Source organism: Nicotiana tomentosiformis, chromosome 12 (assembly GCF_000390325.3).
Source record: "Nicotiana tomentosiformis chromosome 12, ASM39032v3, whole genome shotgun sequence".
Classification (NCBI taxonomy): domain Eukaryota; kingdom Viridiplantae; phylum Streptophyta; class Magnoliopsida; order Solanales; family Solanaceae; genus Nicotiana; species Nicotiana tomentosiformis.
The window spans coordinates 50,241,650-50,268,015 of NC_090823.1; the positions used below are offsets into that span (position 1 = coordinate 50,241,650).

The window sequence follows — 26,366 nt, forward strand, 5'->3', positions numbered from 1 at the left end:
GGAGGAGTTGGAAGAACACAAGCACAAGGATTTCATCATTCCTTCCTCACTCAAGACCCGAGTTTGGATTGAATTTATGTTTTTCTATACTTTAATTTTATTTGTGATGAATTTCTCCATATCTATGGAGTAGTTCCATTTAGGGTTTGATGGATTTGGTGTATTGATGAGTGTTTGTGGATTATAACTCTAGTTTTATGTATTGAGCGTTTTTTTTTTTGGATGATTTAATTGTTGCATCTTTATTCACTAGTTCATGTAATCGAGAGAGGCATAACTTGTCATATCTTTGCATTATATTATTGGTTGAGTTCATAGATTCTTCTAAGTAATCGAAAGAGGCTAGTTGAATCATTGATTAAACCTAGTTAGGAAAATAATCGAAAGAGGTTTTCCTAAAGACCAATCCACACGTATTCTTGCATGTCTTCACGTTCTTAAATTGGTTCATCTTGTGAGGTTAAAACTTAATCGAGAGAGGAGTTTTTGCTGAACGTTTGGACTAATAATTGAGTGAATTCGAGAGACTCACTTGAACATTAGAAGTGAATTATCTAGAGTTAGATCCCGAATAATTATCTTGCACCTATCCTATCGAAACCCTATATTCTCCCATTGGTAACCTTCTTTTCTTATTCCTTGTTTCGATAGTCATTAGTCAATAGCTTTAGATTCTTAGTTAATTTTAGTTAGACATCTTATAAATCACAACTGTTGATCATCTTGGATAGCAACCAAACTAGAAACTATGAGAATACTATTTAAATTTAATCCTTGTGAATACGATATTATACTATACTATATTTGATTAGCGAGCAGAATTTAAGTGTGTGTTTTGTGCTCGTCAAATTTTGGTATCATTGTCGGGGATTGGCAATCAATAGTGTTTGAAATATTTTTTTTTTCAGGAATTGTTTTTTCTTTTTATTTCTATTTTCTCTTTTTACGTTTGGTATTCGTTGACTGTGCGCAGGTTACAGGTTTAGATTGGTGCATGACTCGAGCTTCTGCGAAAGAAGTGCTACCATATGAGCCCGAGATAGAAAAACAATTGCGACGGCTAAGAAAAGAAAGAGATCTCACCGAGACATTAGAAAAGGTTGGGCAATCCTCAACCATAGAACTTATGGCTGGAAACGGTGATGATAATGTAGATTTGGCTGCAAAGGAGGCAGCCCAACAACGATAAAAAGTTGCACGGGATGCTGAGAAAGCAGCTATCAGAGATGCACGGATTATCTATGAAGAAGAGAGGGGTCAGAGAATTGCTCAAAATCAACCCTTGGCTGCAGACCTGTTCGGAAATATAGCTCACATGCCTCGGAGATCACTGGGCGATTATGCTAGACCGGTGTATAATCAAGGCTTATCAAGTGTTAGACCACCTCCAATTGCAGCTAACAATTTCGAGTTTAAGCAAGGGTTGCTTCAAACCATTCAGAATTGTTGTGTTTTTAGAGGAAATATGAACGAAGATCATAACACACATCTAATGGACTTCGAGGAGATTATGAACATCTTTCAATACAATGGGGTGTCACAAGATGCAGTGTACTTAAGGGCATTTCCCTTTTCACTTAAAGATGATGCAAAGCAGTGGCTTCGAAGCTTGCCCACGGGATCGATTAGAACATGAGAGGAGATGACCAGAAAATTCCTTGATAAATATTTCTCCTCAGCTAAGACGGGCAAGTTTAGAAGAGAAATCCATAACTTCTGCCAGAAAGAGACTGAAACTGTTTTTGAAGCATGGGAGAGGTTTAAGGAGATAGTTCGAAATTGTCAACATAGTGGAATTGAACTCTGGATGCAACTCCAGGACTTTTGGGACGAATTGACACCGACTTCGCGTAGAACATTGAGCAATGCAGTTGGAGGCCCTTTGATGAAGAAGACTCCAGAGGAGATAGTTACAATTCTTGATGCGTTATCTGAAGATGCCAATCAGTGGCCCTCTGAGAGTACTGAAAGAAGAAGATCAACTGGTGTTCACTAAGTGGATGCTAATACATTTGTGCAGGCACAGCTTGATGCTATGGCTAAAGAAATACGGAAGTTGACCTTAGCCATGATACAAAGTGAGCATCAAGCTACTTGTGATATATATGGAAGAGGACACCCTACTCATGAGTGTCAAGCCTCAACTGAGGAAGTGAATGTTGTGGGAAATTATAATTTTAATGCAATGGGTTAGAAACACCCCTGATTTTCATGGAGTTCACCTCTGGGGGGTACCGCTAATGCATGGCAACAAAACAACCCCAGATTTCAGGGACAAGGAGCTCCTGGTTTTATGAATCAGCCGAGGCAGCAGTTTCAGCCCCAACAGCCCAATCAACCTGGTCTGGAAGATCTCATGAAGGCCTTCATTATGAAAACTGATGAAAGATTTGAAGTACAAGGGGCAGCAATTCGAAATTTAGAGAAGCAAGTGGGACAGATTGCAACAATATTATCTGAGAGGGTTCCATGCACTCTCCTTGCTGATACTGAAAGAAATCCCAAAGAAACAGTGAATGTTATAACCTTGAGAAGTGGGCAAGTGTTGAAAGACCCCACCCCGATCCAAAAAGATGTGATACTTGAAAAAGAGAGCAGGGAACAGCTGAAAAGTGAGGATGACAAGAAGAAGAAAGGCCCAATGAAAGCTAAGAAAAAGAAGAAGGAAGAAAAATCGAGAAGGGAGGAACATGAGGAGAGCAAGCATATGCCTGCGCTACCTTTCCCTCAAAAGCTATGTAGAGAAAAGCTGGACAAGCAATTTGAGAGATTTCTGGATGTGCTGGAACAGGTTCATGTAAACTTACCATTCACAGAAGTGCTCTCACAAATGCCTTCTTATGCTAAATTCTTGAAAGAGACCCTTACGAAGAAGAGGAAAGTAGAGGAGACCTCAGTGGTCAAACTCACAGAGCATTGCAGTGCGATATTACAAAATAAACTCTCACAAAAGTGTGGAGATCGAGGGAGTTTTACTATACCTTGCTCTTTAGGAACTATTAATTTTGATAAGTCTTTATGTGATTCTGGTGCCTCAATTAATTTAATGCCTCTATCTATTTACAGAAAACTTGAGAAGGAGATTGGAGAGAATATCTTTGCAGCTGGCAAACCAAACGACTTTAATACCCGAGGAGATAGTGGAAGATGTGTTAGTTCGGGTGGATAATTTCGTATTTTCTTTGGATTTTATAGTGGTGAATATGGAGGAAAACAAGGAGGTCCCCCTCATCCTAGGAAGACCATTCTTAGCGACGGACAAAGCGATATTAGATATACATGAGAGAAAACTTATGCTTAGAGTGGGTGAGGAGACTGTGACTTTCAAGATGGATGTAGAAAAGGGGGTGGAAAAAGAAAAACCAGCTACAAGTGTTGAGTGGAAAGTGAAGGGCTCGAAAGAGAAGGCTGTAGTGAGCGAGAAAGATAAGTGTGGGGTGTACCCCAAAAAGGCTGAGAAGAAGTTGTCTGCATGGATGTGTGCATTAGTTCGGGCGCGAGGAATGGAGCCTGACTTCGACTCAGACCCCGACTAGATATTCAGGGAAGTTTCCTTTACCTTATGCTTTTTAATTGTGTGTCACAAGGACATACCACAACTTAAAGTGTGGGGTGGGGATATTTGTATCTATGTATATTAGTTTTGAAAAAAAACGAGAAAAAAATTAAAATTTTTGACTTTTTCCCGACGATGGATATCATCGACAGGTTTCTGAGGGATTAAAGTCGAAAGAAAAAAGATAAAAAGATTTTCTTTTGTTAGGTAGTGTAATAATTCCCCCTTGGTTTTTCTTTGTGCCGCGGTTCTTTTTCAAGGGTTTTGTTTGAACCGGGTGTAGTTAGTAGTAGTTGTTTTTTAGCAGTAGGAAACCTTGTACTGTGATTTGAATTGAAGGCAATATCTCATAACTTTATTATGCCTTGAGAATAGTAAGTGCTTTAGTTGTGATGCTTAGGCTCAGATTTTGACTCTTGTATAAGTACCTTAATTTGTATGATCTTCGCTTTGCTTAGCTGCTTTGACTAGAGTGTCTTGATAGTCCAATCCTGAGTGAGTTATATGCCATGTGTGTGAGAGGTTTTGTGTATTTTGTGCATTGCATTTGATGTCTAGAACTTGCCCCGTGTATTTGCAAAACGAAATAGTAGTTTTATTCAGTCTTGGAAGTGATATAGGCATTTCTTTGTTGAGCCAGATATGTGCTACTACCCTCCTAATTGTTATGTATCTTAGTTAACCCCTTTGAGCATGTAATCCTGTTTCTTTGGCAACCACATTATAAGTCTTACTCATTTGTTTGAATTGACCGTCTATTTGAACCTTGTACCTCTAGTGAGCACTTGAATTTGTTATGAACTTTGTAAAAGTTGAAGTGTGGGGTGGGTGGTTTGGCTTTTGAGTGGAACTATTGAACTAAGGAGAAAAGTGCACTATTTTGAAAAAGCAAGAGCCACTTAAATTGGAAAAGAAAGGAAAAAATGTAAGTGTATGATTGTGAAATATATTCTTTGATAGTGGTAACTTGATGTAATTGTGCTTAAAGAAGTAGGGAGTTAAAGTATATTGATGTGAAGGTGGAATTATGGTTTTACATAAGTGTGGGGTTTTGAACGTTTAATTGTATGTATTAAAGTGCTTAGGGAGGTGTAGTCACTTTTATATCTAAATGTATCATACCCATCCCGCAGCCTACATTACAACCAATTAAAGTTCTATTTGATCCTTGACTGAATGAGCTCAATTAGTAGAGTAGTACACTAAGGGCAAGCCTATGTTACGTCTTTTGTGGCATATGAATGTTGTTTCTGAGAGTGAGCGAATTCTTTCTATTTTGAGTTCCTAATTGTTCTTAAATTTCATTGTGTGTGAAAATACTCTCTATTGTTGTGTGAGGGCACTTGATTCACGAAGGAAAGGTAATGTCGTTGACCTCTGTGTTAGAGTAAGTGAGCGGGTTGTGAAAAATACGTGGTGCTTTTGAGTCAAATCTTGAGGCGAGGATGTTACGGTATTGTGCTTAATATGTTTTAAATAGTCTTGGTGTGATGAGTTATGAGAGTTGTTGAAACGGGTCATGTCCATATGAATTGTAGTTTGATTGTTCGAGGACGAGCAATGGTTTAAGTGTGGGGTGTTGATGGTAGGCTATAATCTCATGTTTTAGTCGCTTATTGCACTCTAATTCACTGCACTTTACTTGTGTTGAGCTTTAATTGGTAGTGTTTTGCACTTATTGTGTGTTTTATGCCTTGTAGGAGTTATTCCGAGCTATGTAGATGTTGTGGAGCTAATTCGAGCTATTTGGAGCTTTGAAGTCTGAGTAAAAGCCCAAGGGATTAAGCCGGGATCGTGTTCGGGGATCGAGGACCAAGTCTGGACGTCAAAAATCAAGTTTGAAGCTGTACTCTGAGAAAAGTACCTTGCCGCGGCGCGTGGGGCGCAGCGGCTGTGCAAAATCCTGCTGCCTGCAAATTGTTGGCTCTCTGGATTTCCCCACTAATGGCCCGCATGGCGTGTCGCCCCATGCGGCGCGCCTGTGCAATTTTTATAGAGTAAAAGTCCTATTGTGGCTAGGAAAAGGTGGTTTCGTCTGGGCCTGACCCTACTTGGTATAAATACATGAAAAAATATTATTTTCTGGACTTTTGACATACTTTGGACCTAAGGAGGCTAAGGAGGAGTTGGAAGAACATAAGTACAAGGATTTCATCATTCCTTCCTCACTCAAGACCCGAGTTTGGATTGAATTTATGTTTTTCTATACTTTAATTTTATTTGTGATGAATTTCTCCATATCTATGGAGTAGTTCTATTTAGGGTTTGATGGATTTGGTGTATTGATGAGTGTTTGTGGATTATAACTCTAGTTTTATGTATTGAACGTTTTTTTGGATGATTTAATTGTTGCATCTTTATTCACTAGTTCATGTAATCGAAAGAGGCATAACTTGTGATATCTTTGCATTATATTGTTGGTTGAGTTCATAGATTCTTCTAAGTAATCGAAAGAGGCTAGTTGAATCATTGATTAAACCTAATTAGGAGAATAATCGAAAGAGGTTTTCCTAAAGACTAATCCATTACGCATTCTTGCATGTCTTCACGTTCTTAAATTGGTTCATCTTGTGAGGTTAAAACTTAATCGAGAGAGGAGTTTTTGCCGAACGTTTGGACTAATAATTGAGTGAATTCAAAAGACTCACTTGAACATTAGAAGTGAATTATCTAGAGTTAGATCCCGAATAATTATCTTACACCTATCCTATCGAAACTCTATCTTCTCCCATTGATAACCTTCTTTGCTTATTCCTTGTTTCGATTGTCATTAGTCAACAACTTTAGATTCTTAGTTAATTTTAGTTAGACATCTTATAAATCTCAATTGTTGATCATCTTGGATAGCAACCAAGCTAGAAACTACGAGAATATTGTTTAAATCAAATCACTGTGGATACGATATTATACTATACTATATTTGATTAGCGAGCAGAATTTAAGTGTGTTTTGCGCTCATCAAGGGCAATGGTGTCATGCACTATACATGTGCTGAGATTTGATATACTTAATGATTTAACTATGATATTGTCGATTCTGGTATGTATACTTGTCATGCAGGTATCGAGTTGTATTTCTTCTTTTATGATTATTGATACTTGATGTATGTATTTGATGTGTTGAACTTGGAATCAGTTAGATTAAACCATGCTTAGATGATTTCTGTGGAAGAAGTTATGCCTTAACTGCTATTCTTGAAAAGCATGCTTAGTATCTCGTTATTTGTGAAAGGTTGAATTTGATATTACTTGAGCTACATTTATTTACCGTTGTTGTTGTAATTGGTTATTGGTAATGAGTATTGGACCTTGACGAGCTCGTCACTGCTTTCAGCTTGAGTTTAGGCTTATTACTTATTGAGTACATGGGGTCGGTTGTACTCATACTATACTCTGCACTTTATGTGAAGATCCAGGTGCTGCTGAGAAGGGTGATTGCTAGGGTGTGTCACCGGTATCAGCTTTGGGAGATTCGAGGTACCCGTTGTTCCGTTTGCAAGCCTTGAAGTCCCTTTTTCTCTTAGCTTATGTCATTAGTGTTCTATCTTTGAGATAATTTTGTATTTTGAACAGACTCTATATTTAAATTATGTGGCACTTATGTACTCGTTGACACCTAGATCATGGGATGATTTTAGTTGTATTATTGCTAAAGACTTCAGTTATTTATGATTATTCCGATGTTGAGACTATTTATCTCTGTTATTTAAGCTTGTTTCTACTTATTGAATGCTTTCTAGCCTAGCAAGCAGTGTTAGGCACCGTCACGGCTTTGGTGAGATTTAGGGTCGTGACAAGTTTGTATCCGAGCACTAGGTTTCTTAGGTATCACAAGTCATGAACAAGTCTAGTAGAGTCTTGCAGATCGGTACTGATACGTCTGTACTTATCTTCGAGAGGCTACATGGTTGTTAGGATACTTCACTTATTTCATTCTATGTCATGCAGATTTGTTCATCCTTAAGTCTGAATCCTTGATTTTCTATTCTCTGATAGATGGTGAGAACACGATCATCTGGTGCAGCTAAGCAGGCGTCGGTACCCCAAGCTAGGGCCGTGGGAGGCCGGGGTCGAGGCAGAGATAGGGGCGGAGCACGCGTCAAAGCTAGAGCCCCTGCTCGTGAAACTGCTGTTGAGCCACCAGTAGCTCATGTTGAGGAGCAGGTGCATGATTATGTAGAGCCGGAGGTTCCCGCTCAGGTTCCCCAAGGCTTAATTGGTTTTCCAGCTGTTCAGGATGCCTTGATCCGCATGGTTGGTTTGTTCGAGAGTTTGACTTAGGCCGGGGCATTTCCTACTGTACCGGCTACTTCCCATGTAGGGGGGGGGAGCGCGGATTTGTTTATCCTTAAGTCTGAATCCTTGATTTTCTATTCTTTGATAGATGGTGAGAACACGATCATCTGGTGCAGCTAAGCAGACGCCGGTACCCCAAGCTAGGGCCGTGGGAGGCCGGGGTCGAGGCAGAGATAGGGGCAGAGCACGCGCCACAGATAGAGCCCATGCTCGTGAAACTGTTGTTGAGCCACCAGTAGCTCCTGTTGAGGAGCAAGTGCATGAACCCGCTCAGGTTCCCCAAGGCTTAATTGGTTTTCCAGCTGTTCAGGATGCCTTGATCCGCATGGTTGGTTTGTTCGAGAGTTTGACTTAGGCCGGGGCATTTCCTACTATACCAGCTACTTCCTATGTAGGGGGTGGAGCGCGGACTCCAGCTACCCGTACCCCAGAGTAGGTGGCCCATGGTTATCACATTCATGCAGTGTTACTAGTTAGGGGAGTTCAGCCTACTATTGTCGCGTAACCTGAGGATAGGCCTGCGATGTCAGCTGATGAGCTAAAGAGGTTAGACAAGTTCACGAAGTTGCGTCCTCCTCACTTTAGTGGTACACCTTCAGAGGATGCTCAGGGATTCTTGAATCATTGTGATGAGATTTTGCGCAACTTGGGGCTAGTTGAGTCCAACGGAGTTGACTTCACCGCCTTCCAAATGTAGGGTCTGGCCAAGAGGTGGTGGTAGGTTTATGAAATGGGTCGACTAGCAAGATCACCTCCTCTTACAATGGGCTCAATTCTCCTAGGTCTTTTTGGAGCAGTTCATGCCACGCACCAGCAAAAGTCCATAAAAGCGAGCACACCAGCAAATCTGGCCGGAAAATCTCAACTCTGCAACCTTCTTTCTCCCACTAATGTTCTACTCCCTTTTTTACTTTTTATGTGACCGCCTAAAAACTTGACATTCCATCAGAAGATCTCAAAGAAAAACACCATTGGAGTATTGCGCTAGAATATGACAGAGCCTCTACAAAAAACTCCACTCCGACGATCACTTTTTACGTCCAGACCTCACTCTCCTCTCTTCTCTTTTTTCAGGAAAAACAACACATGCAACCCCACACCTTATCCAAAATCTCACCTTCGAACTTTCAGATCTGAAGATCGGAAAGCTAAAAAACCATTCACATTGGGTGACAGAGGGAAAGATAAGGCACATAGATTTTGGAGTGAGAGATAGAGACAGAAAGAGGAGGGAAAAAGTTTGGAAGAACTTGATAGATTAGGAGGGTATAGGCTGAAATTCTTTTTGTTAAAATTGATAGTGGTTAATAAAAAAGGAATTGGATAAAAGGTATATATTGAGTGCCGGATAGCCATAGAGGGTAAGAAACTTCTAGATTCTCTACGTTATGAATACAGCGGTTGATTTCTAATATAAATCTATGTGCAATACAAACTATGCACGGAAGAGCCTATCACTGCAGCTTCCCCAGTTAGATTTTACTGGCATGCGCGGTTCATACTTTCACAGTACTCACCCCTTGAGGGTGAAACATCTTTTCGTCTTTTACAGAAATAAGGAAATACTCTCTTTCAATTAACATGCCTTCTTTTTTTGTGATAAGGTCTCTTTTCCAATTAATCTAATTCCCAATGTACCTCTGTTAGGCTTTTAGAGGTCATCGAGTCATACAACAATAAATTATAAAGAGAAGAAATTTAAGAAGAGATCAAATATAACGCTTCACACCCTCCATGATCGGTTTTAACAGCAAACATTCTAGCACTTACAAGGCCAACCCGGGACGGGAGTGAATGGCAGTGCCCATCTTATCTTAAGACGTCAAAAGGTGCACATCTAGTTAGTTTAAGCATAGTAGTTTAAGCTGGCTTTCTTCTTAGCCTGAACCTGAATGATACCTTCATTGAAATCTTCATGGGTAACCTGCAAAACAGTAAAATTAAAACAAACGCTTATAGCTTGCAAACCATAGGAAAATTGGGGAATGTGTTTCTCTACTATTGATTAGTTTCAATCTTAATTCATGGTTCATAACCAACAACTATCAAACCAAACTAGTTGAAACCCTCTTGACAAGGATAAGAGGATACATATCACCATCATAATCCGCCTTTTGACTGCTAAAACCAAAGACCTTAAGGGCCTGTTTTATTTGGACCGGTGTAATGATATAATCTGAACTTTTAATTACCAGTTGAAGGTCCCAACTAGTGTATCATAAACTGAAGTTTACAAGCGTGCTACATAATTATACAACAAGTGGGAATAAGAATTTGTCAACCATCAATCTAAAATACAATACAACTCTTTTAGCCAAAAACACTCCTTTGCATCTTTGTGACTTTTCACATAGCTTTTACATGTAATATTAGAATGAACAGATCACATTTCACAAACAAATTTGTAATATGCTTCTCAATACTTAAACTTTTGCCTTGTTCAAGTTATTTGGATGTTAAGCTTCTAACATCTTCAGTTAATTCAAACATCTTCAACTTTTTAGGCCAACTAACATGATAAGACGCAAGAAATATTGTGGCTATCTTCTGCTTTTTTCCGATTTTAGGCCAGCTAAAATGATCAGATGCAAGAAACATTGTGGCTATCCTCTGTTTCTTGTTCTTTTTTGACGGATCCAATTTTTTCCTGAATTAAATTACAGAAACTAAGCCAAACAGATAAAGATCATAGCCAGAATATCAGCACAACAGAGCATGTCATGCACAAGTGGGAGCAGCCACAAATAGTAGAGAAAGCGGGGAGAAAGAGAGAGACCTCAGTGGCATCACGGCGGAGTGCTAACATCCCTGCCTCAACACATACAGCTTTTAATTGAGCCCCATTAAAATCATCTGTGGATCGAGCCAGTTCCTCGAAATTCACATCGGGGTGAACATTCATCTTTCTAGAGTGAATCTGCAATTCCAATAGAGAATCAAAAGAAACCAAAAACATTGAAGAACTTGTTTCTTAGATTAGGGATAGGGCGCATCAGATATACACCAATTTTAGAGGAAGACCTACCTGCAAGATTCGAGCCCTAGCTTCCTCTGTGGGATGGGGGAACTCAATTTTACGATCCAATCGACCAGATCGCATCAAAGCAGGATCCAAAATATCAGCCCGGTTTGTTGCTGCTATAACCTGAAGTAAAGGAAAGAGACTAATACAATTCACTCAAACATAGAGAACCAGAATAGTAAAAATACCATGAAACTTTTTGCACTGATGTGCAGCTAAATTTTACGACCCCAACAACAAATACTAGAAAATTGGGAAGGGAATATTTTTCTCAATGTCCAAACTAGTTTAAGATGGGTAAAAGTAGAAAGTACAGGCAAGAGAATAACCTTTATCCTATCGTCACTGCTGAAACCATCGAGCTGATTAAGTAACTCCAACATAGTTCGTTGGACCTCTCGATCCCCACTAACTTCACTGCAATCAAACAACATAAACTAGTAAGTTAAGGTCCAGCAGTATCGCATCTATAAGGAAGTTTGGAGTGACATTTCTTTCATGAAGTACAAAGTAATCATATTTTCAGTCATAACATATATCAACAGTCTACACACGCGCGCGCGCATATCCGTGTGTGCATGCGTACGTGTGTGCGTGTATCTCTGTAAGATTCAAACATTTGTAAGTGAATAGAACATCAGCAAGACTCTGCATATTATATAAGGAGATTTAGAGTGAAATTTCTTTCATTATGCACAAATATTAAGAGTCTGCATACTTACTGTGTGTGAGTGTGTAAGATTCAAACATTTCTAAGTGAAGAAAACATCAGCCACATAGTTACCTATCAAAACGCTTTGTGCCTATAGCATCAATCTCATCAATAAAAATGATGCAAGGTGATTTCTCCTTTGCCAGCTGGAAAGCATCACGGACAAGTTTTGCTCCATCTCCAATGAACATCTGCATTTAGTACAAGATCCCATTGATAAGCAGTATAAATGAGACGCAGTTGTTCTATGCACTACTTGGGTAGTCAGAACGCCGAACAGTAAAAACATAATCTTCTAAATGCAAATTATCTGTCATGATATCAAGTTTTCTTTCAGAAACAATAACTCTAGTCAATCAATTTATGGAAATTAGCTGACACATTCAATATCAATAGCAAATTATGCCTATTTCATGTTGCGAAAGTCTGTCACGTATAAGGTCCGCATAGCATTACTTTAAAATTACTAGCAAGAAGATAAGAGTATTTTCACGCACTGGACATATGGATAACAGGGAGATGGTTGCTTGACATCCAAATCATACTGTAAACAAATAACTTAGAGAGAGATGAAATTTCACGGAATAACACTCGTATATATTGAGCTCGTAATGGTACCTCGCAATTCAAAAGTTTAGTCTCCAAAGCGAGCAGCAGTGCTACTACGATCTATAGATTTCCCATCTATATCCAATCCCAACGAGAATAGAAGCGAGTCGCTTCCGGACTGTCTTGTAGTCGTAGTCTTTTAGCTTATGTAGTCGTCGGCCTTCCTACACGCATGCGTCCGCCAAAATGCCTCCTTGGTTCGGGACGAAGCCAAGCCGATACATACGATAGGCGAAGGAAAGACCCCCATTTCATAGCGCCTGGGGAACGCAAGTTTGATCGAGGATTGGAGAGGAAAGGTGGAAGAAAGGGCTCGGGATGGATTTAGGAGTCTTTGTGCGAGCCGTATGCGGTGAGAGTCGCACGTACGGTAGCGGGGGGGTTCGCGTCTATACGTGTAGTGTGGTGCTTAGGCCTACCCACCCTATTTGTTCCATGATCTATGGGTCTACTGGAGCTACCCACTGACGCGATACAAAAGACGACTTTCGAGAGTCGCTTATCCCCTTGACCTCTTCTCTCAAAAAAGACGTTGTGCGGGCAAGTCGATCAAAATCAGTTATTGTATGAGGTCTACCCAATGCTAGATGCAGAGGCGCATAATAGATCGATATGAACATCATGAATTGTCCCGTAATAAAACCAGTTGTTGTTGATACCTTCTTCTCGGTTCCTTCTTCCATAACCAGAGCTCAGATAAGGAAGAGATAAGAGGGCCTTATGGAGAATGTGGTCAGAAATCCATAATAAAGTCCGACCACAACGACCGAATTGATTATCTTACATGCATAAGGATACTAGATTACCCAGTAGAAAAGATTGAAAAATCATCACAAACCTCCCTTATTTCTTTTCTATTGCAATTTCTGGATTATTATATGATGATTTTTGAAAGCATCTCGACGAAAGAGGACTGAGAACCATAAGGCGAGCGCCAAAACGCTAGCACAAACTGCTCCCACAGACACGCATGATAAGGGGGTGTGGGGACAACCAGACCACCACTTTTATCAGATATGGGCCCGGACAACCCAAGAGCCCGCCACTAGAACCCAACCCTTAAGAGGCTAAGGTCCAAGGGGCTACCGCAAGAAGTCAGCTTCACCTGTAACCTTAAGGAATACAGAAAGTTACCCGAAATTCCTAGCAAGGACTTTACCTGCTATTCATTCCTAAATCCCTTTCACCCTTAACTAGCTAACTTGATGGGACGTCAACAGCGGGAATGCCAAATGCAAGATCTGGACCTGGAATTGCATTGCCAACCTCCTGATTGTCTTCTTATCATTTTCCGTTGCATGTTTGGGATACGTTTGGTGTTCAATATATTCCCTGATGTCAGTAAACCATGATTTACCGTTGGGTGCCCTTTCAATGGCCAAAAGATCACTATTGAACATGCCGGGAGTCAACTCAAAAAATTCTATTAGGTTGCAATACACCGGGCTACTTCTTTGTTCTATCATGATTGGGCGGACTTTCCCTCAGGAATGATTTGAGAATGAATGCGAGAGTGGCATCCTGCCCTTGTGTATGTATAGATATGCTGCTTCCTTGATTTACTTTAGGTCCACCCCCAAAGTAGCCTAATGACCTAGACATATTCCAAGGTGGCACTTGTTTTCGAGTGTGCAAACTACATTTTTTTTAAAAGTGTTTGTTTGAGTTTTTTTTTTTAACAAAAGTAGTAACTTTTTCTCTTTGATGAATTCCAAAGTCAAATTTTCACATCTTTCGAAAAATCCAAAAACTAGATATATCAAACACATAGGCTTTAACTAAAAAGGGCAACCCGGTGCACTAAGCTCCCGCTATGCGCGGAGTCCGAGGAAGGGCCGGACCACAGGGGTCTATTGTACGCAGTCTTACCCTGCATTTCTGCAAGAGGCTGTTTCCACGGCTTGAACCCGTAACTTCCTGGTCACATGGCAGCAACTTTACCAGTTACGCCTAGGCTCCCCTTCAAGCACATAGGCTTTAACTGAGATTTATAAATGTGTATTAAATGTAAGTAAATCGAACGAACAAGCTTTTGACAAGATCATCAGTAAGTTCAATACGAGAACCACCTAGCATCTTACTTAATGTAATTGCAACAAATGCATTTTAGAGCAACCTAAAATGCTCTAAGTTGTGGTACTCTGGAGTCATGAAGGGTAAGAATGAAGTGGGTATTTTGGTGGACACTGGACTGGGATCTTCGAGACTGGTAGAGGTCAGGCGGGTGAGTGATAGATTAATGACTATTAAGCTAGTGATTGGGGAGTGCACTCTAAATGTAGTTAGCGCTTACGCACCGCAGGCGGGCTTGGATGAGGAGGTTAAAAGGCGCTTCTGGGAAGGGTCGGATGAGATTGTGTAGTATCCCGCCTGCTGAGAGGTTATTTATAGGAGAGGATTTCAATGGTCATATTGGGTCGACTGTTGATGGCTATGGCCTGGTGCATGGCGGCTTCAGCTTTGGGGTTAAGAACAGAGGAGGTACTTTGCTGTTTAGATTTTGCTGAGGCATTTGAGCTGGTGATTGCGAACTCTAATTTTCCGAAGAGGAGGGAGCATTTGGTTACTTTCCAAAGTACGGTGGCAAGGACTCAGATTGATTACATCCTCCTCAGGAGGTGTGATAGAGGGTTGTGTAAGGACTGCAAGATTATCCCGGGGGAGATCCTAGCGACGCAGCATAGGCTCTTGGTGATTGACGTCGGTATCATGATAAAGAGGAAGAAGAGGTTGGCACGAGGACGACCGAGGATCAGGTGGGGAGCCTTGACTAAGGATAAAGCTCAGGAGTTGGAGGGGAGGTTATCGACTTTGGGAGCCTGGAGGAGTAGTGGAGACGCAAGCGCTATGTGGACGACGACGGCGAACTGTATAAGGGAGGCTGCGAAAGAAGTGTTAGGGGTCTCGAAAGGTTACTCGGACAGGCACAAAGGCGACTGGTGGTGGAATGAAGCGGTCCAAGGTAAAGTGGAAGAGAAGAAGGTGGCGTACCTGAGGTTAGTAGGGAGCACAGACGAGGAGAGGAGAGCGAACAGAGAGAGGTATAAGGTAGCTAGAAGGGAGGCGAAGTTGGCAGTCACGGAGGCTAAGACTGCTGCGTTTGGTCGTCTGTACGAGGAACTGGGGGACAAAGGCGGGGATAAAAAGTTATTCCGGCTGGCCAAGGCTAGGAGAGGAAGGCTCGAGATCTGGACCAAGTGAGGTGCATCAGAGATGAGGACGGTAGAGTACTGGTGGGAGAGGCATAAATTAAGAGGAGATGGCAGACTTACTTTCATAAACTTCTGAATGAAGATGGTGACAGGGAGATTGTGCTAGGTGAATTGGGGCATTCCGAGAGTCACCGAGACTTTGGGTACTGTAGACGCATTAGGGTTGAGGAGGTCGTGGGGGCTATGCGTAAGATGAGTAGGAGTAGAGCGACCGGACCAGATGAAATTCCGGTAGAATTTGGAGGAGTGTGGGTAGAGCAGGCTTGGAGTGGCTGGCTGGGCTGTTCAATGCTATTTTCAGGACGAAGAGGATGCCGGATGAGTGGAGGTGGAGTACGGTGGTACTGTTGTACAAGAACAAAGGCGATATCCAGAATTGTAACAACTATAGAGGTATCAAGTTACTAAGTCATACCATGAAAATGTGGGAGAGGGTGGTAGAAGCGAGGGTGAGGAGGACTGTGTCTATATCCGACAACCAGTTCGGGTTCATGCCGGGTCATTCAACTACGGAAGCTATCCACCTTATTAGGAGGTTGGTGGAAAAATACAGGAATAGGAAGAAGGATCTGCACATGGTGTTTATTGACCTGGAGAAAGCGTATGACAAGGTACCTAGGGAGGTTCTTTGGAGATGTCTGGAGGCGAAAGGTGTGACGGTTGCTTACATTAGGGCTATTAAGGACATGTATGATAGAGCTAAGACTCGGGTTAGGACAGTAGGAGGAAACTCGGAGCTTTTTCCGGTTGTTATGGGGTTGCATCAAGGATCTGAGCTCAGCCCATTTTTATTTGCCCTGGTGATGGACGCACTGACACACCATATTCAAGGCGAGGTGTCATGGTGTATGTTATTCGTTGATGACATAGTTCTGATTGATGAGACGCGAGGCGGCGTTAAAGAGAGGCTAGAGGTTTGGAGACAGGCCCTTGAGTCTAAGGGTTTCAAGTTGAGCAGGACTAAGACAGAATACCTGGAATGCAAGTTCAGCGCCAAGTCGAGGGAAGCGGGCATGGACGTGAGGCTTGAATCACAGGTCATCCCCAAGAGAAGTAGTTTCAAGTACCTTGGGTTGGTTATCCAGGGGGAAAGGGAGATCGACGAGGATGTCGTGCACCGTATAGGGGTAGGGTGGAATGGAGGTTAGCATCTGGAATCCTATGTGACAAGAAAGTGCCACTGATGCTCAAAGGTAAGTTCTATAGAGCAGTGGTTAGACCAACCATGTTGTATGTGGCAGAGTATTGGCCAGTTAAGAACTCACATATCCAGAAGATGAAAGTAGCAGAAATGAGGATGTTGAGGTAGATGTGCGGGCACTCTAGGATGGATAAGATTAGGAATGAAGATATTCGGGAGAAGGTGGGCGTGGCTCCGATAGATGACAAGATGCGGGAAGCAAGACTCAGATGGTTCGGGCACGTGCGGAGGAGAAGCCCAAATGCCCCAGTTAGGAGATGTGAGCGGTTGGCTTTGGCAAGTACGAGAAGAGGTAGAGGGCGGCCCAAGAAGTATTGGGGAGAGCTGATCAGGCAGGACATGGCGAGGCTTCAGATTTCCGAGGACATAACCCTTGATAGGAAGGTGTGGAGGTCGAACATTAGGGTTGTAGGTTAGGAGGTAGTGGAGCACTTTTCTACCTCGTTCCGGGTGAGAGGAGTCAGATAAGGTTGTGTCCTAACTTGCTAGTGGTTATTGTTGTGTCCGCACTATTCTTCAACTTTTCATAGTACCGAACCTTACTTACGTGTTATTGTTATTGCTTTTCATCTATATTCTGGGACTTATGATGCTGTTATTATTCCTATGGTTTCTGTTGATGGTACTGATATATTGTCTTTTTCGTCTCCTTGAGTCGAGGGTCTATCGGAAACAGCCTCTCTACCCCTTGGGGTAAGGGTAAGGTTTGCGTACACTCTACCCTCCCCAAACCCCACTTGTAGGATTTTATTGGGTGGTTGTGGTGGTTGTTGCATTTTAGAGCAACCATTTGTCCCAATTGAGAGGAAAGAAGCAAACAGGGGATACATTACTAATAAAAAAATAAAAAAAATAAGAAAACAAGAATAGTGGATACAAGATACTAGAGTAACTTGCACATACAGAGTATCTCGTATGAATTCAAGCAATTGAACACAACAATCACTGGAAGTAGAATAAAACCACCTGCACAAGTTGCGGCCCTGCTAGCTTAAGAAAAGTGGCATTTGTCTGTGCAGCACAGGCTCGGGCCATGAGAGTTTTCCCGGTCCCTGGAGGCCCATACAAAAGGACTCCTTTTGGAGGGCGGACGCCTAATTTCTGGAACCGTTCTTTGTGTGTCATAGGCAAAACAATTGCCTCTACGAGTTCTTGAATCTGTTTCTCCAGACCTCCAATATCATTGTAGTCTTCAGTTGGTTTTTCATCAACTTCCATTGCCTTTACCCGAGAATCATATTCAGATGGCAATGTATCTAATATCAAATAACTGTCTTTGTTTACTCCGACAAGATCACCAGGCTTTAACTTATCCGGGTCAACAAGGCCAACAACAGGCAGGAAAATTGTCTACAATTGCCATGAAGAAGGACTGAATTAGTAAAAGACATTTGCTAAATCCAAATGGCTTTCAAATGGAGAACAAGGATCTAGTTGTGAAGTTCAACCATAAAAAGGATATAAATGCCAAAGAAGTTGTGGTAGTATATATTAAAAGAGCACTAATTAGAAGAAGAGAATTTAGGCAGTTTCTGTGACATTGCATCCCAAAAAAGATAGTCATACAATTTTATGAGTATAACGACTCACCTGGCGCGTGGACGTTTTCAGTACAACACATTTGCCCTTCCTTTGTGAGTCAAGATCAATATTTGCACCATCCTCCTCATCCTCTTCCTCTGGATTCATTTCCAAAATCTGAAAAGATGAGGATCAAATGAGTGCCTCAAAGATAAACTGCTCTACCCTCCATCTCTGCATAACACCCTTTATAAACAAAACAAAATCCATATTATATTAAAAGCACGAAGGCCCTTAACGAAATGTCGTTCGCCTTTTTTGCCCTTTAAAAATAAAGTTCACACCGGATATAATAGTCATTTAATTATTTTTATAATATTTAGAAATAGACTTAATTATTTTCCTACTATTTAGCAATAGTCATTTAATTACTTTCCTAATATACATGACTTTAAAATTAACTAAAATTTTGGTTATTAAATATTTTCCTATTTGAAAATTCTAGGAAATCCTAATATTTAGGACTAAAACCAATTAAATATATTTAGAAATTTATTTGACGTCAACTAGAAGAAGAACAACTAAATCCCAATTCAATTCAGTTCCAAATTACAATTTTGATACTTCTTCCTATCAAATTCGAAAGACGAATTTCACGTGATAATTGGATTCTTAATTATGTAATAGATATAAAGCAAACATAGGTTAACACTATAAGTACGTTACCCAAAAAAGAACTACGTATAAGAGTATATTATAATAATTTTAAAATATAATTTAAAGAATTTGAAGTCAAGTATGAACTTTTTCATTTTTATTTTTCTAGAATATTTTACCTTGCCGATAGAGATTTTATATGGGACAAACTTATAATTTAATTATTTTTCTAATTTTTAGAACTTCTAAATCAACTAAATTTTTGTTATTAAATAGTTACTTTTTTGAACTATGTAGGAAGTTCAAATATATAGAACTTTAAAATCCATTAAGATTTGACGTTATACAAATTATTTTCATATTTTAATTATGTAACATAACTATAATCCTTTTCATATTATTTGATGTAATATTTAGTACTTTAAAATCAACTTTTATATAAGAGAAGATATATTCATTGTGAAATGTAGAGACAGTTATTAAATTGTATAAGGAGTTAAAAAAGAAACATTTCCATAATCCTAGGTAAATAAAAATAGGTTAAAAAATATTCCCAAAGTTTCTGACGTACGTAAATAAAAAAGTAAGATGACTAATAATATAATTCTAATGTAAATAACTCTAGGATTCTATGAGTTCTTTTTAGGAATGTATTATTTACCTTTTTCAGTCAATTGCTTCTTAAAAAATTTCATATATACTTAACAATTGACATGTTTTGTTAGGGAATGTGTTTTGGTGTTGTCTTCAAGAATATTTTTTCCATCCCTATGATTTTGGTTCTTTTATACTCCCTCCGGTTCACTTTAAGTGATTTTTTGGCATTTCTTTGTGGTCCACAGTATTTGATTTTTTCAAATATCAAGAAAGACTTAATTTCTTTTTTCCAAAGTTGCTCTTGGAGTAAAGAGCCTAGGAATATTTGTTGTATTTCCAATGAACAAATTAAGGTTAATACGGTCAATTACATTGTTAATTAATGCTAAAAGGTGAATTCCTTAATATGTATGAAAATAGCCAAAAAAATCACTTAAAGTGGACCGGAGGGAGTACCTTCTACGCGGTAAGTACTCCGGAAATCTTACTTCGGTGAACCTCCAAACCAATGTGCATTGGTTTAAGACACTAATTTCTACCCAACTTTGGATTATTGATTAAAAAAATCTTTCACATGGTCATTCTCCCCCTCTCCTCCTAGATTGTGGAAACAAAATACAAAAAATTTATTGAGAAATTAATGTATCTTTTTATTATCAACAGTCATATAAAATATTTTTGATTTTTTTTGCTCTTAATTGCATGATCTTATCCAGTCTTGAGTTGTTTTCTTGATCAATATTTAATAGTCACATGAAAAGTTTCCTTTCCAATTGTTTGAACAATTGATGTTCGGATGAGTTGTTTAGCGTCACTTTTTAACATTATTTACACACATTAATTTAAATTTAATATATAGATATGTGTGTGCAATATTGTTTCAGATTTATAACATTTGATGATTTCATATTTTTAATAGAAAAATTGGTAATAGCTGTAAATAAATATGATCTTCACTAGAGTCTAGAGACTAGATGTATTACGATACCTTGGAGAGGAACTCAAAAAGATTTTGGTGATTTTTTTTTTTCATTTTGCTGTAAATTGGTGAAGTAATATTTCTAACATTTGTTGATACAGAAAAACTGTTGGCAATTTCAAATAAATTAATAAAAAGGTGGCATTCATGCCATTTTAGTAAAATTCAGTAATATCTGAATAATATAGTAAAGAATTTGGGAACTTTTTGAGGTAAAATTTTTTCTTTGTTGAGTTAGTTAAATAATATTATCATGTTCAGGGACTTGATTTTTTCTATTAATTTTTTTATTACTCAAAACATTCTTTAGTAATCATTATGTGATTTTAAAAAAGTTTATATATATTAAATAAAAGTACACGCGCAACGCGCGTACTCTAAAACTAGTATTAAGAAAAAGAGAAAGGAAGACATAATAGTATGTGCAAGAATATTGTCTTCCCCAAGGTCTTATAGGCAATTCAATTTCTTAAAATCACATGACAGAAATGCCGAAATATGCCTTCTTATACACACATATAGCCTCAACAAATGGGGAAAAATATCACTTCCAAACAAGCAACAGTAGACATTGCAAGAAAAACCTCTTAAGAATTGCAGAACATAAAAATCAATCACCAGCCCTCTCCTCTCTCCCCTGGCACCAACCGGTGTTTCTCGCAAGCAACTTTTGTCTTCCCAAAATACATTTATCCATCTCTATCGTCTTGATCAAATGCATTTGTCATTCCCAGATTAGCACTTCAATTAGGTTTCTTAGGTGAACTCTCCATCTACTTAAACTAATGCGATGACGAAACCCATATACTATACATGCATACATATTAAATTCTCAAAAATATAAGGATCATATCAGTACTGCAAAATTCTACATAAACAAATATTTTCCATATTAGGAGACCCTTATTTCAAGTCCAGAAAAATAATCACTAAAGTCTCAACCATCCTTTACAATACAGACCTGAATGGCTGTCCAATTCAGAGTTCACAATATGTCCTAAAGATTGTTAAGTATCTCAATTCATTTGCCACAGAACAGGATATCTACGGAGCCAAGTCACTAAGAGGAAGCATGAAGATAACTATTACGATGCAATTCCACAAAAAGTACAACAACAACAAACCCAGTGAAATCCCACAAGCGGGGTCCAGAGAAAGTAGTGTGCACACAGACCTTACCCTATCTGGTGCAGGTAGTGAGGCCGTTCCCGAAAGACCCCCGGCTCAGGCCAGCATAGTCACAGCAATTTCTACAAAAGTGCACGTTTCATAAATTGGAGAAGATATCATGCCGAGTTGGTCCTTTGAGTACTTCAGATCTCCCTCTCTTTTTAACTCCTTAAGCCACTGCAACTAGAGCCCTACCCTTCCCCACGGGAACTGGCTCGAAAGGAGAATAAGTACTGCAGTGAAAGTTTGAGATTGAAGTTTGCTTCTTCAAAGCTAGGATTGAAAAGATTTAGTGGCCACCCCACTAGCTCCACCCTCGGATTTTTAGCACGGTAGATGGCTGTTCTTCACATTAATGAAATGTGAAGAACAGTACAACAGACCTGAATGGCTGTCCAATTCAGAGTTCACAATATGTCCTAAAGATTGTTAAGTATCTCAATTCATTTTCCACAGAACAGGATATCTACGGAGCCAAGTCACTAAGATGAAGCATGAAGATAACTATTACGATACAATTCCACAAAAAGTACAACAACAACAAACCCAGTGAAATCCCACAAGCGGGGTCCGGAGAAAGTAGTTTGCACGTAGACCTTACCCTACCTGGTGCAGGTAGTGAGGCCGTTCCCGAAAGACCCCGGGGCTCAGGCCAGCATAGTCACAGCAATTTCTACAAAAGTGCACGTTTCATAAATTGGAGAAGATATCAAGCAGAGTTGGTCCTTTGAGTACTTCAGATCTCCCTCTATTTTTAACTCCTTAAGCCACTGCAACTAGAGCCCTACCCTTCCCCACTGGAACTGGCTCGAAAGGAGAATAAGTACTGCAGTGAAAGTTTGAGATTGAAGTTTGCTTCTTCAAAGCTAGGATTGAAAAGATTTAGCGGCCACCCCACTAGCTCCACCCTCGGATTTTTAGCACGGTAGATAGCTGTTCTTCACATTAATGAAATGGTCATAAATAATTTGCCAATACTTCTCTTTCTACACTTCTGGCGCAATCAGAAGTCAAAGGCAAAGAATATTCCCTGGCTGCGCACCCATTCTACCCATCTAATAAGTAATAACACTATTGACATTGTTCATTACCCCTCCAAACGATCAGGTCCAGTCCCATTGCTCGGGGACAAATCATGCTTCATCTAACTGAGGTTCATAAAATATATTGTAGAATAAGACTTGCAAGCTATCCTGTCATCCAATATATCAAATTGGAAATTACCCTAATCAAGTAACATGGAGTATCCTATTTGGTGATGATATTGTACTAATTAATGAAACTAACGAGGGGTGTCAACTAAAAGCTAAACTATGAAGAAGCACTATAGAGAGTACGGATTTTAGGATAAGCAGAAATAAGACTAAGTATATGCTCGGTTTAGTCAGCATAAGAAGAGTGAAATTGAGGTGAGATTAGACGAGATTGAGGTGCCTAAATAGAAGCAATTCAAATATTTAGACTTGTTGTTCCAGGAGAATAATTACATATGAAACAGATACACATTGAATCAAAACCGGACAGCTGAAACCGGGGTATTTTTAACAGTAAAAGACTATCAGGGTGTTAAAGTAATAGAAGGATGCCTACCAAAGTGAAAAGGTAAGTATTATGGAAAAGTTATAAGATTCATCAAGGGAAAATTTCACATAAGAACAACCGGGCTCCCTACTTATCAATTTTATAGCCCACATTTCAATTTACAACCAACTAGCCCAAAAATAATAGGCTAAGATTCAACATCCAACTCCAATAGGTTCTCGAAATTACTATTTAATTTTTTAAAAAGATTGCTCAAGCTTTTAAGTTAATTTTTGAATCAATAACTGTGACTCAAATATTAGTTCAACAAACCAAATCCATTTGGGTGGTGAAAATTAGATTTTTAACAAGCTTAAATATGTGGGTTTAATTTCGAATTTGATTTTGTGAGAAATTTGGAGTGGATGTTATTTAGACTTGTTAGAAATAGTATAAGGAGGTTGTGTATAAAATTTGAAGTCATTTAATGGAGATTTGAACTGGTTTTGAACAAGAATTGCAACTGAAAATCGTGAAAGAAGTTCGTCTATAGACGCTTGTATAAAGGTGTATAAAAGTGTATAATAGTGTATAAGATGGAACACACATACACACTATTATACAAGATTATACATAATTATACAAAAAACTGACTTCGTCTTCTTCCTTGCGTCTTTTCTGAAATTTAACTCAAATCTTGCTCAAATCTACTCCAAATCACTTCAAATTTAAATTTTGAACTCCTTTTGATATTTTCAATCAATTGGAACAACACCAAATCCAAACTAACAAACTCAAAAAATCTTATTTTCGAAAGCAAAGCTTTGAATGGCCTTCAATGGTGGACTTCTACTCTTCAATTTTCTTACATTGCAACCAGGTGACACAAGAGGAGAAGCAGAAAATACACGGCCCCTTGAAGCATATGTAGAAGATGTGAGAAGAAGAGAGAGTGAAAGCAATGATTGTGAGAACACAGATTTAACTCCATAGCTTTTAGAAGCAATGGTTGTAAGAACACAGGTTTTGAATTTGCTAGTGCTTTCAAAATATGTACAATATGGGCTAGGTAGGGTAAAACTTAAAAACATGGGCCATTTTTTGTTATGGTGTGAAGTCATGTGTATTTTCTTGTAATTCTTTCATTCATCAACACATCCACGAGATGAGTATCGCAAAGATGCGGATGCTAAGATACACGTATAGCAATACAACAAGCTCTACAAGATTAAAAAATTTACCACATCCACCAGAACGTGTAGGTAGCACACATTTGAGGATAAAATGAGATATCGTTTGAATGTTTTATCATCTCCTGCGTTGACCTTCAGATGCACCAAGGCGGCCGAGATAGATCTAAATGAACATAGAAGGAAATTGTCTTGAATGACCTACCATCTTTCGGAACCCATGCAGACTCAGGGAAAGATAAGGCATAATGAAAGAAATATATTTATATAGGTGATACCAATTAATAGGAAATATGTTTCAGTCATGTTAGTAAGTAGCTGAAATGAGGATGTTGCGATGGATGTGCGGACATATCAGGAAAGACAACATTAGGAATGAAGTTATTAGAGACAAGGTGGGAGTGGCCTCTGAGAAGGACAAGTTGCGGGAATCGAGGCTGCGATGGTTTGGACATGTGAAGAGGAGAGACATAGATGCCCCGGTCAGGAGGTGTGAGAGGTTGACCATGGCAGGCTTGAGTAAGGGCAGGGATAGACCAAAGAATTATTGGGAGAAGTGATTAGGCAGGACATGTTATTGCATCACCGTACCGAGGACATGACTCACGATAGGAAGGTGTGGATGTCGAGGATTAAGGTGGTAGTTTGACAGGTAGTTGTGAGTTTCTCTTAGGTTTACCAGTAGTACTTGTATTATTCTTGTATTCTATTATTCCTGGTTCTTTATTACTTGTTATGTCATTCGCTTCCATTACCATATTACATTACTGCTGCTGTTGCTTGTTGCTTTATTTTTACTGTTCCTTAAGCCGAGGGAAACAGTCTCTCTGCCTTTATAGGGTAGGAGTAAGGCTGCGTACACACTACCCTCCCAACCTCTTGTAAGGGATCAAGCTGAGTTTGTTGTTGTTGTATCAGTCATGTTAGTACGTTTATTTTAGGTCCTATACTTTTAGGAGTCTTTTGACCCTATTAAAGATTTTTGTGCCAGCAAAAACCATAGATAACTTCTGATACTTTTATTTTTGTATCTATTTTGTATAATGTTGGCTTGAGATGGATTTAATTGGAGAAACATGGTTAGTGAGGATTTAATAGCTGACCATCACTTGTTTGGAACTAAGGCCTTGTTGTTGCATTCTCTTACCCTAAAGGCTTTCTCATTGGCTCTATTACGATTCATAGTCTCATTGTGAACAGATTTTTTCCTTTCTTCCGACATACAACAACTTAAGGTTCCGATTCCAGGAGAAATTGATGCCCAACAAATAACATAAAAAACAATTAGTCGCTGGTCTACTTACACTATTAGAAAGTACCAATTACACTGCCAATGATTTTAGTGAGTGTCTTGAAGCACTAGTTTCATAAATCCGGAATTATAAATGCAAACGGTGAACCCTAACAATAAGATAACATAACAATACCTCAACAATGTTGCCGACCAAGTAAGGAAGCTGCTTGTTGAGCTTAATTTTCTCCTGATTCTCCTTTATCTTTTCCTTGAATGAATCCAACTCTAGATTCGTTCTCTGCAGCTCTTCCTTTAAAATTCGGATTTCGTTGTCAAGCAAACGCGCAGCCCTAATAATATCATCAGTGGACATGGCATACAGGTCATCTTCGAAGTTGCCGTCCTCTGCCGCCATCGGTGTCGCCATCCACAACAGAGTAAATCTATCAGAGAGTAAGTCTATCAGAGAGCACTATGGAATGAGGGACTCGATGTGTGTGTGGCTTGTAGATTGTAGAATCAGAAAGGTTTATAGAGATTAGAGAGTCACGAAAGGAGAAAATACACCAATTTCTGATTATTGCATTTTCAATCCTTTCAATTTTAGTTTATCTTTAATTGGATCCCTGTAGTTAGTAATAACACCAATTGTGGGCTAGTAGTTGGTAATCTATCTATTTGTCTATACCTATTTATCTATTTATCTATGTATCTATCTATCTATATCTATACTATATTAAAAGTATTAACGTCCTTAGCGAAATGTCATTCGCCTTTTTTACCCTTCATAAGTGTATTTTATGTTGGATAAAATTATAATTTGTAAATACAAAAAAAAAAACAAAATTATCGAAATTGAACCAACAATTAATGTCAATTTAGACTTAGGA

At 39.3% G+C, this 26,366-nt stretch overlaps 1 protein-coding gene and 1 non-coding gene across 7 annotated transcripts in view; both read right to left on the reverse strand.

Moving 5' to 3' along the window:
• LOC104116375 (26S proteasome regulatory subunit 6A homolog) overlaps positions 1-26,005 on the reverse strand; it is a 53,664-nt gene extending 27,659 nt beyond the window's left edge. For 5 of the 6 annotated variants that reach the window (XR_004512169.2, XR_011412676.1, XR_004512171.2 and 2 more), the window contains exons 1-8: positions 25,670-26,005; positions 18,198-18,305; positions 17,574-17,957; positions 11,658-11,776; positions 11,203-11,290; positions 10,877-10,996; positions 10,628-10,768; positions 9,622-9,775 (exon numbers count right to left, since the gene is read on the reverse strand). Coding sequence is in view for 1 of the 6 variants with exons in the window: in XM_009627221.4 (XP_009625516.1) it covers positions 9,698-9,775; positions 10,628-10,768; positions 10,877-10,996; positions 11,203-11,290; positions 11,658-11,776; positions 17,574-17,957; positions 18,198-18,305; positions 25,670-25,903 (1,272 nt within the window). In the remaining 5 variants the exon portion in view is untranslated. Of the gene's footprint in view, positions 1-9,406; positions 9,776-10,627; positions 10,769-10,876; positions 10,997-11,202; positions 11,291-11,657; positions 11,777-17,573; positions 17,958-18,197; positions 18,306-25,669 lie in introns of those variants that run through there. The other variant, XM_009627221.4, reaches the window with a different exon arrangement.
• LOC117281539 (small nucleolar RNA R71) lies at positions 1,691-1,797 on the reverse strand. Its single transcript, XR_004512178.1, has one exon. It is a non-coding gene; the product is annotated as a small nucleolar RNA R71 (small nucleolar RNA).
• Positions 26,006-26,366: the final 361 nt, after the last annotated feature.